General features: G+C 42.6%; 1 protein-coding gene across 1 annotated transcript; it reads left to right on the forward strand.

Moving 5' to 3' along the window:
* Positions 1 to 480: 480 nt before the first annotated feature.
* LOC120949565 (tRNA (adenine(58)-N(1))-methyltransferase catalytic subunit TRMT61A) lies at positions 481 to 16,239 on the forward strand. The gene is made up of 3 exons (XM_040366946.2): positions 481 to 1,230; positions 15,731 to 15,900; positions 15,989 to 16,239. Exons 1-3 carry the CDS (start codon positions 603 to 605, stop codon positions 16,124 to 16,126), a joined length of 936 nt encoding a protein of 311 aa, XP_040222880.2. The 5' UTR covers positions 481 to 602; the 3' UTR covers positions 16,127 to 16,239.
* Positions 16,240 to 17,055: the final 816 nt, after the last annotated feature.

Here is a 17,055-nt window from a genome sequence, read left to right on the forward strand (position 1 = left end):
TCAGCATCGAGCGTGTAATAGCATAACACATAGCTGCTATTTTACCGGTGTTCCGGTTCTTGCATATGTCAATGCTTTCTCTAGTTGATGTCATCTGTATATTACCAGTTAGATAAGAAGTAAAATAAATTTAAAAAAATCAGTGTCTATCTTTCCCGACGACATACTGTTCGTCATGCCACTTTGGCGTTGAGATCCTTTAACTACTAGAAAACAAGATTTTTTTATTACTTTTATTGTAGTTCTTTCCCCAGTATTTTAAATTTCACCAGCCTTATAATCCCAATTCATTTATTTAAACTGCCGAAAATATGAAAACATCATGTATTTATGGGAAGTGTCCGTCTTTCCCGCAGTGTCCGTCTTTTCATATCTTCCCCTAACATACAATTCAAATTTGTCATCCAACGCGACCATTCGACAAACCTCCCGTTTGCCATTCGGTTCACCGCTGTCAGCTGTCAATCCCATGCCGGTTGCTCTATTTGTAAACAAATCGGTAGCGTGTTGCTTCACACGTGCAAATTTAAACTAAAAAAAGTGTAGTCGACTGTATTTCTTTCCATTCCGCGAGTTGCTCGTTTTTTAATTGTTCAATAGCAATGAGTTTTGCCGGTCCTAAAGAAATCATTGCAGAAGGCGATACCGTCGTACTGTATCTAACACCCGCCTTGATGCATACGATCGATGCGGTGCCGCAAATTCGCAACAAGAAAAACGAAATGATCGAGTACGTGTTCCAAACCAGTTTCGGTGCTTTGAAGGTGCGTGATCTGGTCGGTGTCCGGTACGGTTCGCGCGTTCAACTTACCAAGGGCTGGGCCCACGTCCTGCAGCCGAACCCGGAATTGTGGACCCAAACACTGCCCCATCGGACGCAGATTCTCTACACGCCCGACATCAGCATGATACTGTATCAGCTGGAAGTGCGTCCCGGGAGCGTTGTGATCGAGTCTGGGACCGGTTCCGGTTCACTGTCCCACTACTTCCTGCGCGCCATCCGCCCGTCCGGCCACCTGCACACGTTCGATTTTCACGAGGAGCGTGTGGCGAAGGCGCGCGAAGAGTTTGTCGCCCACGGGCTGGGCGACAATGTGACCGTGCGCCAGCGGGATGTGTGCGAACAGGGATTCGGTGACGAGCTGAACGGTGTTGCGGATGCCGTGTTTCTGGATCTGCCGGCACCGCAGCTTGCCGTACCGTATGCGGCAAAGGCGCTGAAAAATGAAGGTAAGCTACCCCCAATTAAACAACGATAATGGCTTTTCCCTTTCCACCTTCCAACCGGGCGAAGGGGCTATATGGAGAAAAATAGCTTTTAAATCTGTTGCAGCTACAGTAGTCCTGGTGACACATGCGGCTAACAATCGGCCCGTGCACACCCTGCGGTGTGCACCTTTCGCATTCTACTGCATGCGCAGCGAGGCACCTTTCCTTGACCCGCGGGTTCGTATTCAGTGAACAATTAATTTTTCTTGCACACTATGCGCAATGATTTATCGGGCGTCATAAATTATTTGTGACGCATAAACGATCCCGACTGGTTGTGGTGTTTTTTTTGTGGTACCGTGGATATGGGACGTAAATAAAAAGAAACAACTATCACACCTTCACCATCTATTTGCCCAATCTGAGCGCATTTCAATTGTGTGCAAAGTATTAATTCACGTGTAGCACGGTGGTCTGATGGATGATCGCAAAATTGATTCATTAAAAAGAGAAAATAGCAATATATACATAAGACTACGCAAGTGATGTTTATTGCGATCGTGTAACAAGCGGGGAAGATATTAACAATGTTCCGATATGGTCTTTGTTTTTTGATAAATTGCTAACTGTAACGGAACGATCATTTTTATGTATTGTGTTCTACCTGAAGTGAAATGTCTTTTTGCGTATTACGATGTAAATTGAAATTATTTTCCTACCAACATCACCATACAAAACAGTAATAATGTAAAACCGTGTTGTTAAAATCTATTCTTTTATAAATTCCTATTTAAATGTTATTTTTTGGCTGGTGGTCTTGGTTCAATATTGGACACACCAGAGGTGGATCAACTCGCATCCAGACTGCATTCCTTCCTAGCATAGTATCCGGTTAAGTGGTCGAGCAATAAGAAGCAGATAATAAAGTCTAGCACAGATAGGGTATGATCTTGTCAAATTATTAGTTGTATGGTAGCCATACGCATCATGTCATATAAATTGTTTAATTACACTTGTTAAACTGCGCAACATAAATTCTTAATCTGATGTTATGTTGATTACCAATTTTCAATATTCCTTATTTTATATAACTACTATAACTACTAATTTCTTGTTAATATTCTATTCATTCACTTTTGCCTGATTTGCAGAATTCTTTTATATTTCATAGTACTGGTTGGATAATATATCAAATATCATTATTTTGTACAAAACGAGACTATCATGATTTTTCAACCCACCAATGACTTTAAAATATTTAGTAATATTGTAAATAATAGCTTAAATCGATCAATAATGCCTTTACTAAACTTTTCGAACAATTCAATGCTTTACTTTACAATTCAATGACCTAAATGTTCGGAACAGTTTATTGTTTCAACGGCAAATATGTTAACGCATTAACTTTAGCCTACCGCAATATTACTGGCAATTTTAACAATCTGAAACGATTTTACTAGCTGGGTGAGTGGTACCGTACTAATGGCATGGCCCCAAACCAGAGGAGCATAAATCGTTACACTTCGGTGAGGTTATCGCTCAGATGTTCTTACAATATCTCAAAATCAGTGGTGAATTTAGGGTACCGGTAACAATGACAGGCTCCCCAGTCACCAACATATATGGTATTCTTACAGCCTATGGAGCCCTCAGACCGACAGGACCGCTTAGCGCCGCAAAGGTCCGTTAAGTGATCGAGTGAACGTCAAATTTTCTAATATTTATCAAAACTTGGCCTTTTGGTTTTTTTTTTGCACAAAAAAAAAAATACTGCGTTGCTTAATTATCTATCTGTTCTGTTCTAATGAAAGATTTTATTGTTCAGAACGTTGCAAATAGTTGGTGAACAGAATATCCATTTATTTAGTATACTATGCTCTATACTGCAATGCATATTCTTTGAAATATCACCAAAAATAACATCTCCCGTTTACGTTCACTCGATCAGTAAACCAGTATCAGTAGATCATTTTATTTAGTAGAGCTTATAAGTAATTTTGCACTAATATGGGTATTATCATGAAATTTATCACAGCAAAATTCTCTGCCTGATCAACTCTGGTTGATAGCTCTGGATATTCTCAGTTGAATGATGTCTAAAATATTTCTAAAATATCCTTAAAATCTCGTACAACTTAACAACATGACCATCATGGACTGTAACTTCATATGGATCGTAGTACCAAGGACTGACCATCAAACTGCGTGGTACTAAATAAGTCTAAAAAGGCTGTATGATCGCTAAAAATAAAGAAAAGACACGGGCCCCACGCAATCACCCCTCGAGTACAAAATATCCCTAGTACTTTGCGCGAGATTAAGAATAGCAAATGAGCTATAGAACCTATTTATTCCTCTTGATTCAAAGATTACCTAAACTAGAAATCGCTCAAATGCCATCCTTTACCTGAATAATACATTTAATTTAAGGGTAAAAATATAAAAAAAAACAATCCAAATAGTTTCTTTCTCCGCACTTCAACGATTCACATGAGGATCATTATGTTCACCATTGATCCTCAGTTTGAAGAAACATTGTCTACTCTAGCCACCTCATTAAACTGCTTCATGGACAGCGAATAAACAGCACTGCAAAAAAAAAAGACTTCCAGTCCTTTCTCGCAACGACACCGATACACTACGGTAGCTGTTGGCAAGAACCAAAGCTAATGAATAAATATTCTTCTACTTGTCTAGATTCGGTTCTATTGCAATATCAATCACCACGTCTAAAATCCGCCCCGTACCGATCCCTGGTGGGGCCTTTCCGATCGGTGGCAGCGCAGTGCGCACCATGATTCACCAGCGCAGGCAGCGCGCGCGGTCCTTTGAACTTGCCTTTGAAGTGCAGATATGGTTAAATTACGGATTGCTTATTCCTTACTTACCAACGCTCACCCCGCATTGTTCCAATTCCCCGGGTCCCGGTACTATTCGGACGGTGCATGTCCGCACCGGTCACTCGTACCAAATTAAGCAAAAATGAAAATTGCCATCATTTATTAACAGACCGAAAGTCTTTTTGCCTGGCCCGGCTGCCCGGAGTCGGAGATTTGCATTTACTTCCTTTGGTAGATTCCTGGAGTACGAAAATGTTCCCGTGTCTGTGTGTGTGTGTGTGTGTGTGCACATTTGCTTTTTGTTACTTCTCAATGAATGCGAAATTGAAAGACTTGGAGTACAAACAAAAAATCAACTACACCAGTTGACAGCATAGTAGTGTACCTCAATAGTGCGGAGTGGCGATGTCCTTTCTTTAGCCCCCGCGCTGTAGTCCAAGCCCGGGTCGGAGGAAACCGCATGCACGAGAAGGTGATAAAGAACGGAGCGCGAAATTCGCAACCCGCGAAACGGTCCGCGGACCAGCACTATTCATCTATTCAACAGTCACACCCTACCGCTGTCGCCGCGCAATCGAATGAGAGAGAGAGAGGCCGGCGCGTGTCAACCGATCGGTAGGAATGGAGGGCGTACCAAGCAACGAACCCCCAGGAAAAGGTGCAGGGAATAGTCAGGGTGTGTTTTGTGGTGGTAGAATTTATGTACATTGTCACCCCTCGTCGTCGCCGGGGACGAATGGGAACAGTTGACACAGCTCTTGACACTCTTTCGGGCTTGTGGACGGCGTGTAAAAGGAACCGGGTGGATCTTTGGTGCGCCGCACAGGGAAAAGTGCGGGGCGTGGAATTCAAACTGGATCTGGCGAGTACTGTTCTGGACGCGTCCCCGCATAGTGAAGCTTTTTGAAGTGGAACTCCCGCCCTACTCGAAAAGGGAAACAGTATTTATTGGGAAACGGGAAGGTGGAAGTGTTTTGACTATTCCCGGTGCCGCGGCTGTAAAATCCTGCCTGGACGGTGTGGGCCCGGATCGCGTGGAAGAATGCGTCGGAAGAGTGATGAAGCAACGGGCGAACATAATTCTTGCGGTACGCGCAGTAGTTTGTCAAGCAGCAATTGAAATGGTCCATTTCATTCGCCGTTGTGGACAGTTTCGTTTGGTACAGAATCCACCCAAGAGGGAAAGGAGGTTACTGCTGTTTGAGCGATTGTTTTCGCCTATTTGTTGCACAAATGAATCGCGGCAGTGTACAAACTTTCAAATGGAGAGCATCAACGATATAAATTTATAACGATTTTAAGGCATTCGTTTGATAATGTAACTCCCCCACTTGTTTATAACAAAAATATCGTATAGAATAGAGCCGAGGCCCACTGCCGTACAGCTCAATGGACACCTGGTAGCAGCGTATGTCAAAATACTCTACTCGCACCATCCGCGTTGTTGAATGGCTACGATGCCATTAATTAATTTTTATTTTCACTTTTGATGCTGGCATATACAAACATCGAAAGAGAGAACAAGGCATAGAGGCTCAATAGCAGCTGAAATGCCCCATCAGGAGCGTCGGCTTGTGGTGCGGCAAAGTTAAAAAGAAACATACTACTCCCACTCCCCCCAAACGCATCTGGAGACACGTCGGTTTGGACATCGGTTCGGCAAACCGTTGCGCCATGCGGTGTGGTATAGAATAGGCATGGGACAATTGTGCGAGACCTATGCCGCACACTCAGTTCATTATAGTGTGCGGTTGATCGCCGCACGCGAAAAAGTGAACGGGTAGGTCTTCCGCACGCATACAGAACTAACTGAAATGTGCTCTGAACAAGATGCAAGATAACTGTCGGTGTCATAGACTGAACGAAAAAAAAAACATTCGTTTTGGGTCGGCAGAATTTGTTTCACACAACGACACAAGAAGATCGATCGCACTTTGCGCGAGAAAGAATGCACATATTGCTAGCGTGGTAAGATTGATCAATCGCACACAGCCGCACAAAAAGAACTCTTGCCGCACACTGACCCCTAAGTGAGTGCTGAGTGAGAAAGAACACTCATAGCCGATGGGTCATTCGCACACAGCCGCACGCATGTTTGGTTGGGTCAGTCGCACACATACCGCACGCGTGTTCAGTTGGGTCAGTCGCACACTACCGCACAAAAAGAACTCTTGTCGCACACTGCCGCACGCGCGTTCTGTTAGTTCGGTCGCTCACTGCTGCACGCGTATTCAGTGGGGTCAGTCGCACACTACCGCACCAAAAGAACTCTTGCCGCACACTGCCGCACGCGCGTTCAGTTAGTTCAGTCGCACACTGCCGCACTCGTATTCAGTGGGGTCAGTCGCACACTACCGCACCAAAAGAACTCTTGTCGCACACTGCCGCACGCGCGTTCAGTTAGTTCAGTCGCACACTGCCGCACTCGTATTCAGTTGGGTCAGTCGCACACTACCGCACCAAAAGAACTCTTGTCGCACACTGCCGCACGCGCGTTCAGTTAGTTCAGTCGCACACTGCCGCACTCGTATTCAGTGGGGTCAGTCGCAGACTACCGCACCAAAAGAACTCTTGTCGCACACTGTCGCACGCGCGTTCAGTTAGTTCAGTCGCACAAAAAGAACTCGTTAAGCGCACAGCAACATAAAAGAGAAAGCTTGTAGATTTTACTCGTTTAGATCAGCTTTCGTTACAAATCAACTTAAGTATATACAGTCTGTACTCGAGCTACGTTTTCTAAGTTCTTGTGTGCAATTAGTATAATTGGCTCAAAGGATTCTCAAATGCAAGATAAATTACTGTTTTACCAAAAATTTGAGAGCCTCTTAAAAACCAGAAATTTTCAAATTTTCTGCATGAATTGTTATACATAAATGGTTTAATGTAAAAACCTAGTTACCTAGTTATGCATGAACCGCGTATCTCGGACTGACTGTATTTATAATTAAAAATGCAGCATTAAAAGCAAAATTTTCTGTTCTTGCATTAAAATCTCGATAAAATGAAACATGATATTTTTAAAAATGGTACTTAGCTCCAATTGAGCGACTGACCTACCGCACGCGTTCAGTTCATCATACTGAACGAACTACATCGCACGCGTTCACTGAAAAGAATCAAATTGCCCAAGCCTAGTATAGAAGGAAGTCACACACACACCGAGGATCGCCAGACCAGGCTTGCAGGCAGGCAGGCAAACAGTACGATCGGCAACGCGCGCGACAAGCTGTTGAGCGGTTGTTGACAAGCTCCACGAATCTGTGTGTTTCGTTGCGTCAAAACATAGAAATCCGCTTCCCGCACACGCTACTCAATGGCCAATTGTTTTGACCGATAACGGATGGACACTGGTGCGGCCTGTGACTGTGACTGCGAGATTGTGGTGCGCAACACAGCAGCGACTAGATTAATCGTCGTTCGCTGCCATGTGCTACCTGCCGGTAGATGTCTTCGATGAATGTCAACATCGAATCACACCTGCAACGTGCAAAAGAGCCCATTGCCGGTGAATTCTTGTGGGTCACATCAGTTTATCGCTGAAAACACAGGAAAGTGTGTGTGTGTGTTTGTGTGTGTTGACGAGTTTTAGGAGTTACATCTGGTACGATGTTTGATGATCGTGTACAGAAGCAGAAGATCCCGCGTGGAAGATACAAACCAACTAATGTGGATATACTTGCGTTATGAGAAGGTATGTTTGGACAACACTCAGTGTCGTTATGACAATTTATGTAGCGAATTTAAATTTAAAATCAAAATGACTTACCAATAATAGACATCAACATCAACAACATCAGGCCTTTTGACCATAGTTCAGCATATACTGTACTACAAAAATCATCAGATGCTTGAGTTGTTGCCTCGCATCTAGCTCCCAATGTGTACTCGGAAGCAGTTTTTGGCCATAGCACAGTACCTGAACCTTTCCTTTTGCAATTGCTGCGCGTGCACGCGTAGCCGACGATTGATCGTACCATAGGATGGTGAATTGAATGATTTATTAACAAACGATTCTCTCACATTGCTACCACCGGGGGCGGCCGTTGGACTCATACAAAGTCTCCCGAAGCCTTGCGATGCGTTTAGACATCAAGTTTTTCCGCTAGTCCACTCCACACAAACTCCTCCATTCCCTGGTTTCCACACATCATGCGTTAGCGTAAGATCAAAGGCACGGCGAACGGTGGGATAACGGCGTCCCCGGTTCCCTTGTGACAGACGAATGAAGATTGTTTGCGTGAATGCAGTTGCCTCGATTGGTCGACTCCTCTACACCACCATCATCGTTCACCGTGCAAGTGTGGTGCCGGTTGCGTTTGGAGAGAAATTGGCACACGTTTATTAAGATTCGGTAAAGGAAAACAAGTACAAATGCCCGCGGGGACAGGTGCGGATTCAGGCAATACCGAGTCATATGCGCACAGTCTCTGCAGGGGGTTCAAATGTCGCCAATGCTCTGAACTAAGTCTTCCCTATAGTAGGCATTCTATGGGTGGGAATACAGTTCCCGGACGAGGGGCAAGTTGATTTCCTTATAAAGCCTTATAGAGAAATCCTAACCGCCGAGGTTTCAAACCAAAATGAACCGCTTTCGTGCGATGGGGTTCCTTGTCTTTACTGGTTTTTAAGACACTTTTGCACGTGGCGCACGTTGCAAAGATATGTGCAAACTCAACAGAACCAGTTATTTATGTTTTCTTACTAAAAGTTGTTAAAGGGTGCAGAAAATCCATTTGACTTCGTTTTCTTCTTTTTCGTTCATAGATTTACTAGAATTGGTTTATTTTTCCAAGTAAACTGAAATTCTATATTTGCGTTACTGGCGGCTGTCAGACGATCATGAACTTTAGTTGGTCGGTCTTGTGCTACAGTTGTCAACTCACACGACTTTACAACATGCCCGTCATGGATTCAAGCCCTGAATGGACCGTATCCCTATACGTAGGACTTGGCTATTCTATTACGGGTAATCAATGAGTCACTGATGGTACAGGCAGGCCTTGACCGACAACGGTTGTTGTGCCAAAGAAGAAGAAGAAGAAGTTATGATAAATAAGTAGTTGACAGCGTGGCAACATTGAAGTGATACACATACTCGAGTAGGTGTTTGTACACTGGGTGTCAAACACCTGATTCGACAGATTGAATTTTGACAGATAGTGTAGTAAGTTTGGAAATAGTTACGGTCGCCATGTAACGCGATGATCGTACAACTGTACCTCGAGTATATCGATCAACGTTGCGCTAGGTCAGTGTTTCGCTGACATGTATCGAGGTAGAATAACACTTTGTTCGAAGCGGACTTTTAGACACTTTATCGTCCAGGCGATCATAGAAACCTTTAGGAGGTTTCCCTTACTGGAAACGTTGGAGTTCAGAGGTCTTACCTTGGGAGGGGGACATAACTTAACTCTTTAAATGAGAAGTCGATAGATGTTGGATGAGCATAGTCCTATCCTGACAGTCCGAACGAATCTGACATGCCACGGTCGGAATTGGTTTTATTCATACTCAATTAGTTTCGTACATTTCGTTTTGGAATGTGTTTTTGTCCTAATTAAAGGTTATTGATATGAGGTGCAATTTATACATTGTATCGGAGTGAGGTGTCTGTCATTATGTGCCTATGCTGCGCTTTTAGTGTTTTTACGAAGGTTCTGGAAAGTATAAACTGTTCTAGCCAGAGAACGAGTGCGTTCGTCGATCTTTGCCTACACTGCGCTTTTAGCAATAATTTGCTATGCGTTCTCTGTTTATCCACTTTGCTGCAGTAACGCTTGAATTGCTTATGTTGCGCGTTTCGGTTGTTTTCGATAAATGTGTCTCAATGGTTTTTTCTATGGACGGTATGGTCTGGGCATGTTGCTATGGTGTGGATTGATTTGCTGATGTAATATAATGAATGTGTTGCAATAGTATGATTTGGGTTTCCGAAGTATGTTACAATGTCTCTATAGCTGATAGTGTGGTTTACAATAAGTTCTGTTTAGTAGATATGCTACAATAGTCTTGATTACTATTTTTCCGAAATAAATACTGGGGCCCTTTCCGTTTTAAGTTCGTAGGCTGAAATTTTGACCTGTCAGCTGTTTGCATTCTACAGCAGTTTTCGAGCAGTTATCTATGTGGGTATAATAATAAGCCCACCTGTAGCTTATCCCAAGTTGTATGTATTTAGAAGGTTGATTTTTATTGCTTCTGCTTCTGAATGAATATTTTGAGAGTGTTTTGTGTATTTGTTAAGCCTCCAGAAAGCCTGTTTGAGCAAAAGATTTCACCCGTCCTGTCAAAAAGTGATGTTCAAATTTGGTTATAAAACCAGGCCTTGAGACTTCTTGGTCTACATACACTTCACAGCTGCATTACACATCGAATGTAACATTCCCACAATAGTGGAAATATTAGCCAGGTTGATGTTAAACTACAACGCAATGTGCACAACTAGCCCACTACAAATACTAAGAGAATTGAACTCATAAAAATATAGTTTTAGGTTTAAAATTACTATAATTATTTTAATTTTTATGTTAAGGCCAGTACATAGTATCATAAGCAGTGAAAATTAATTTAAGTCTAGTATTCAGCCAAGGGGGTTTCAATTCCAATTGTATTTTTTCCACTTAACTAAATTGTTCCTTAATTTTGCAATTGTTAGAAATCTACTGAGTCCTTCCGGCCAAGATTGCCATTAAGAATAGAATTCAAATGTGACAGAGAATGTAGATTCCATCACCTGATGTCTGTAATGCACTTTAGGGTAAATGAAAACACGACCTTGTTTTGACATTTTCTCGTTGCAGGCTAGTTTTGTGTGCGGTTTTGTATGGAGTGTTTACATGATTTCAGCCTCCAATTGTCAAACTCCATATAAAAAGCTGACTAGAATCTTGAAGGGCCCCAATCCCAGTTTTCAGTGGTCTAAATAGTGTAATGTATTGAAATAGAAGTAGGGTAATTAGAGCTCAAATGCAGCTGAAAACGCATGCTGGTGACAATATATTTTTTTCGCACAAAAAGAGGTTTACTAACAGGTTGGCTGATAGAACGATGAACGAGAGAACGATGGCAAAAATTCATGAATTGGGCTTCGAATTGCTTCCCCACCGTATTCTGCAGATCTGGCCCCCAGCGACTTTTTCTTGTTCTCAAACCTCAAAAGGATGCCCAATTCATGAATTTTTGCCATCGTTCTCAATGACTTGTGGCACGGTGCGTTGTCTTGGTGGAACAACACAACACAAAAGTTGCTTGACAAAAGACGCTCTGTCTCACAAACTAATTGACATACAGACGTCAAATTTTGACACGAATCATTTGAAGGTTGGTACTATATAAAAAAAATATGCATTCAATACTAGCGGCGCCATCTATGTGTCAGACCGGGGACTTATCAGCCATCCTGTTGTGAGGCAACTTTGAACAAGCTTAGTGATCGTGTTTATGCAGCATGTCTTTGTGATATACCAGCCGATAAAAGAGCTGTCGAACGTTTTCAAAAGGCATCACCAGAGTTGGTTTGGGGATTGCCAAAAAGGGAAATTGCCCTTGTTGTTCATTGACAGAGGCGTAAAACTAAACAAGAAGTACTATTTGCAATTCGTTATTAAAATTGACGAATTCAAAAATCATTTTTAGAAGATTTAGGACGAAATGTTCCATGAAGCTCTACGTGTGGTTTGCAATCACAAACAATCTAATGTGGTTTGCATTTAATGTGGTTTGCATTTAAAGGCCGTTATCAAATACAATCAAGAATGATTTGAACTTAACCTAGTACAATGTAATTTTACTACTTAAATGTGTCGTAGATAACGATTCCGCACATACCTAGATAAAATAAAATGATATGAATTTTAAACACAGTGCATCACTTTTCCATTGCCGCCCTGTGACTCTGTTCAGTACTAAGTGGCCTGTGAAACATTTTGTTACACGTTTCAGGCTAAAGGATCATGCCACGCAACATTTGAACCTCGAACCTGCTAGAAGTTAAGTTAACATTCTAACAGGTTTAGTAATCTCGTACTTGATGTATAGCATAAAAAATCCTTAGAACATTTCTCACGGTTACATGCGCAATGACAATCACACAAAAAAATTACAGTGCAATTCATTGATGGAATTGATTCCTGCTAATCGAAACCCTATAGCTTGTCACGTTGAATCAGCGGGAGGTTCGGCCGATCACCGTCAAGAACGTAACAACCCAAATATAGAGCTACGATCACCACATGATCCAGTCCGTACGAGAACGTTGCCTTGCCAACATCGTTCCTTCTCTTCCATTTCCGGAGTGTAAACAGCATCGATCCGGAAACGCCACACGATGTGTTTGTGAATGTATTTTTTTAAAGGTGATAAAAACTCTAGATGTCGATCTGCTGAAACGGTGAGTCGTCTGATCACCGAGGCCTGGAGACCGTATTGCTGCCATTAAGTCTAATGATGTTGACAGATAATTTTTATCTGTTCTGTGGTTCAGCAGCAAATAAAAAAAAATGCCCACTTAAGTGAAGGAATTGATCGATTTGCGATGTGGGACAGATTGGACCAGGACGATGAAATTCGGGAGCATCGTGTCGATCGATTATTTATGCACATATCTTATCCTGCGCTGAAGTGTACTACCAGTGCTTTGCCGAGCGGTGGATTTGATTGCACTTTCTCTTCCTTCCTTGCCGTTTGGAGCAGGTTGAATGACAGACTCCCAAAAGCAAGAACAGATGTGCTGGTTGGGGGCGAATTGCGTGTATATCAATGAAATCGAACTGACATTTTAGCATAACCAGGAGAAAGATCTTTGAAAGAATACGTGTCAAGTTGTTAAGATCTCCAATCTCCAATCGTATGGTAGTAAATTCTAATGGAGTTTTAGTATTTTTACCTAACACTAATCGAAAGGAATACGCGATCGAATCCAAAACACGGCAATTACATGTACAGCCTTTCGGAAATGTACGAGCTACACACATACACACACACATACAATACACGATCAAACACACACCCCATCTTTTTGATGGGCGGAGGGACAGGACAGGACCAACCGCAGAAGCATCAAAGGCCACGATTCTTCTTACCATATCCATTCACAACCCCTCTTGCTCTGTCCCGTCACTTCCTTCGCCATTTTATTTCATCTGTCAGTGGCTGTCCGATAACGATAATGAGACTGCCACTTCGTTGCATTATTCATGGCGCACTTGCACGAGAGTTGCCGCTCCTGCTCCTCTACGAGAGCTGAGGTCAAATGGTGGCTCCCCAAGCGTACCCAGAAGTGTTAAAAGGGAACTGTGAAAGTTTCCTTCTGTCTGAATGTATGTTGCACACCTTTTCGCCCCTTCCCCCCCACGTCTCGGTTCATGATCCGCCATGCAGTCTGCTAAAAACCGATGTCGAAATCGTTAAAATTGCCAATTGCCTAAGAATCGAAAAACAGACCGTGGTGTGGTGTGCGGTAGTGGTTGAACCTGGTGGTCGTTGCAACGATGACGATCGGTTAAAGCGCATGCCAATCCTGACAAGGGGTAGATTTATTGCATTTTCCCACCGACGACGAATGTGGAATGATGTCCGTGGATGTGTTTCTGTTGCAATTTCGTTTTGCTTTCGGTGGTGGTGGTGATGGTTGTTGTGTTGCTGCTGCTGCTGCTTCTGCTGCTACTTCTACATTAATTGACTTCCAATTTGGCACAGGTGTCGTTCTGTTACGATGACGATGTTTTGGGTCAGAGATATGTGCGTGGAGTGAATTTTGCATAAATGTGAAGCATATCACTTTGCATAATTTAATGCAGCAATTCAAAGACGTTTAATGTACTGTTGAATTGTAGCTGTTTATTATTCCAACTCGTATAATCTCTGCTTGGTATTAGTAACGTACGAAACGGCCAGATATTCATCTTTTTATTCATTACAGAATCGATTATCCGTTTTCAATAATTTGTATTCACTTGTATTACACCCGTTCCTCAATGGGTCTGAATTCATTGCAGTCATAAGGACGACAACCCGTTAAAATGAATCGCTTTCAATTGCGTTTTGATCTTTTTTTGGACATAATTCCGAGCAATTCAGCAAACTTGATTAAACTTCTTAGGATAATCCGATAATGCACCTGTTGCGGCAGCAACGGGTAGGTTTGAGGCGATTTTTTAATTGGAACGAAATGTTTCATTTGCATCAACTAAGCTTGAGTAGAAATTGAAACTATTGTAACTTATCGTATGATCGCTGGCCTAAATAAACATACATTTTTTGGGAATGGCCCGTTTCTTGAGTTCATCGATAAGCGTAAGCAACACGGCGTAAGGCAATACAATATTTTTGGAACGGGCACATCTGGTGGCAGGAAAGAAATTAGGACATTAAACTAATTAAATTAATTTAAAATTAATTAAATTAGGAAAATTAAACATAGCTGCATACGAAAACATAAGGAACATAACATGGAACAAGGAACATGGATTTCCGAAAAAAGGTACAATATTTTCACACGCACTGGCACCAATACATTCAAACAACGTGTACGGACACATTTCAACACCATCAAAAATGTTAGTATATAGGAACCAATTTTTGTTAAATAAACGTTAGATCTATAAACGTTAGGCTATTTCAAAACCTGAACGGAGAACGTCTCGATTTTCTTTGAACGTCTTGGCCTTTCCTAGGATTTGCTTTAGGTCTCATCCGGGTCACTCTACCCCATGCTAAAAGTTATTGTATCAATTGTGTCACTTTTCCAGCAAAGATTCCCACGAACGGTGAATACTAGCGGAATGTTTAATGCACAATTGGTTATAATAACTCTTTTCGGGCAGAAACCCATCTTTTCCAATAAATTTGTTTTCGGTTGAAACTTAGGACACTGCAGGCCTTTCCTTCGCGTGACCTGGCCCGAGTTCCACCGTCAACACCACCCGACTTAACTGTTGTCAGTTCTGCTCTTAAATGTCTCAGGGAGTTTGTATGATGGCATGGAGTTTTATTGCAAATAATTATGGATTTATTAGTCATATCAGGTTAGTTTCATTTAAATTATAACTATATTAACTGGATGACTGTTTAATTTGATGAAAGTTAATAAAAATTATTTTAATGCCGTATAATCTATTGGATTTCTGATGATTGTCTACGATAAACATAGATTTCCTCCGCATTCGAACTATCTGCCGCCAACGATTGAATTCTTTAATAGATAAAAAAAAGGAATTACTTTGGAAAAACTACTAGCTATTGTTTTTTTTTTGAGATAGTATTACAACATTACATTCTCAACTGTAAATGTTTTAACGGTCCAAGAATCTGACATCTAATAGCGACCAAATGTATGACAACTGGAGGGAAAGTCTTACTTCGATCATCTCAAAAGACCAGAGACGAATGAATAACAGAGAAAGAGAGTTGAGGGGAATTATATTTTATAGCTTAATGTATAAAATGATCTTCGTGCTTATGCTGAAGGATTTCTGCCTTTACCATCAATCACGATCAACATCAATTTAGAAGAAATTATTACACAATTCGTCGTTGCAGTTCAAGTTCGTCTACTTTTACAGAATTTTCCTGATTTTCCACATTTTTGTTACTGAATGCTGTTTGCCAGTTAAATGCCGTTCCTTACACTATAGTAAATAATTTAAACCTGCCCGCATTCACTCTGTTTTTTCTTCTTTTAGGTGGACGCATTTGCTCATTTTCACCCTGCATCGAACAGTCGATGCGAGTCTGCGAGGCACTTGGGAAGTGTGGTTTCATCGAGGTGCAGAACATTGAGGTACTACAGGTAGAAGATTGCGTACGCACACGCAACGTACCGGTAATGGAGCTTGATTTTCTCAAAACGAAGGTAAGCGATCCACTAACCACTAACGTATCCAATGTACCACTAACGAATTACTCAATTCTTGCACTCTTCTTCCGTGATGGCATCGTAGCGTACGGAGACGGACGGAAAGGACATGAAAACGCCACGGGAAAGCAAAAAGTACATAACCTCCACCGCCCCAAACACGATGGCCGGACATACCGGGTACTTAACTATTGCGGAGTTGCCACCCCTTTTTGCCCGGTAATAACTATCCCCCCAACGGATTGTGGGCCATGGAAATTGGAGTAATTCTAAGTGACAAGTTTCAAGCTGAACACTTTGCATACAATAAAAGCGAAAGAAATGTTAACGACCACACTGAGACACTCTAAGGGAAGTTTTGTACCTTTCGAAATTGGAGCTACAATACCGCAGTATTTGAGCAGTGCGGCTTTTGTTTCGGCATTTTTCTTCTTCCACTTCATTAGTTTTCCGACCGTCGTTTGATCCAAATTCCTGCCGAACGATGCAACTGTGGCAACTGTTGGTGGAAGTCGCTGCACTACTTGCTCTGGTGATCGTCGACGTTGAGGGGTTGCTTCTTGAGCGCCCATGCTTCTATCAGGGAAACTCTTGGAAAGGCATCAATGGTCTAAACCGCCGGGCACGCCCAGTCTCGATGATGGGTGAAACGGCGGGCCACAATCCGTTCAACACCTTCCCGGGGATGGAACAGTACGGCAACTGTATAGAGGTGCATGTCAGCCTTGTGTACATAACCATCAACATTACGATCGTGTGCGGTAGTGGGCGCGGCGTAATGTCCAACGAAGAGGAACCGTACCCATCGCACCGTCGCCAGCCTTATTGTCCGGTGTACACGTCGAACGTTAAATGGCCGATTGAGAACCTGGTCTATCTCGAGTACGATGTGCGTCGGTTCGAGCTGAGCAGCTGTGTTCCACTGAACGAAACGCACTCCTACCACGGCCATCTGCTGCTGACGGATGATATCGAAACGCGAGGCTACCTGCACCGGGCCCAGCTGCCCATGTGGCGCCAGAAGCTGCAGCAGCCGGGCACAGTGCCGTTCCAGTTCGAGGGCAACTGTAGTGAGTGTAACTTTCGCAACGAGTACATCACACTCGTCCCAAGAGTGCGGCTGGATAAGGATGAGCCACCGCTCGAAGCGGA

This window comes from Anopheles coluzzii, chromosome 2, assembly GCF_943734685.1.
Source record: "Anopheles coluzzii chromosome 2, AcolN3, whole genome shotgun sequence".
In the NCBI taxonomy this organism is placed as follows: Eukaryota; Metazoa; Arthropoda; class Insecta; order Diptera; family Culicidae; genus Anopheles; species Anopheles coluzzii.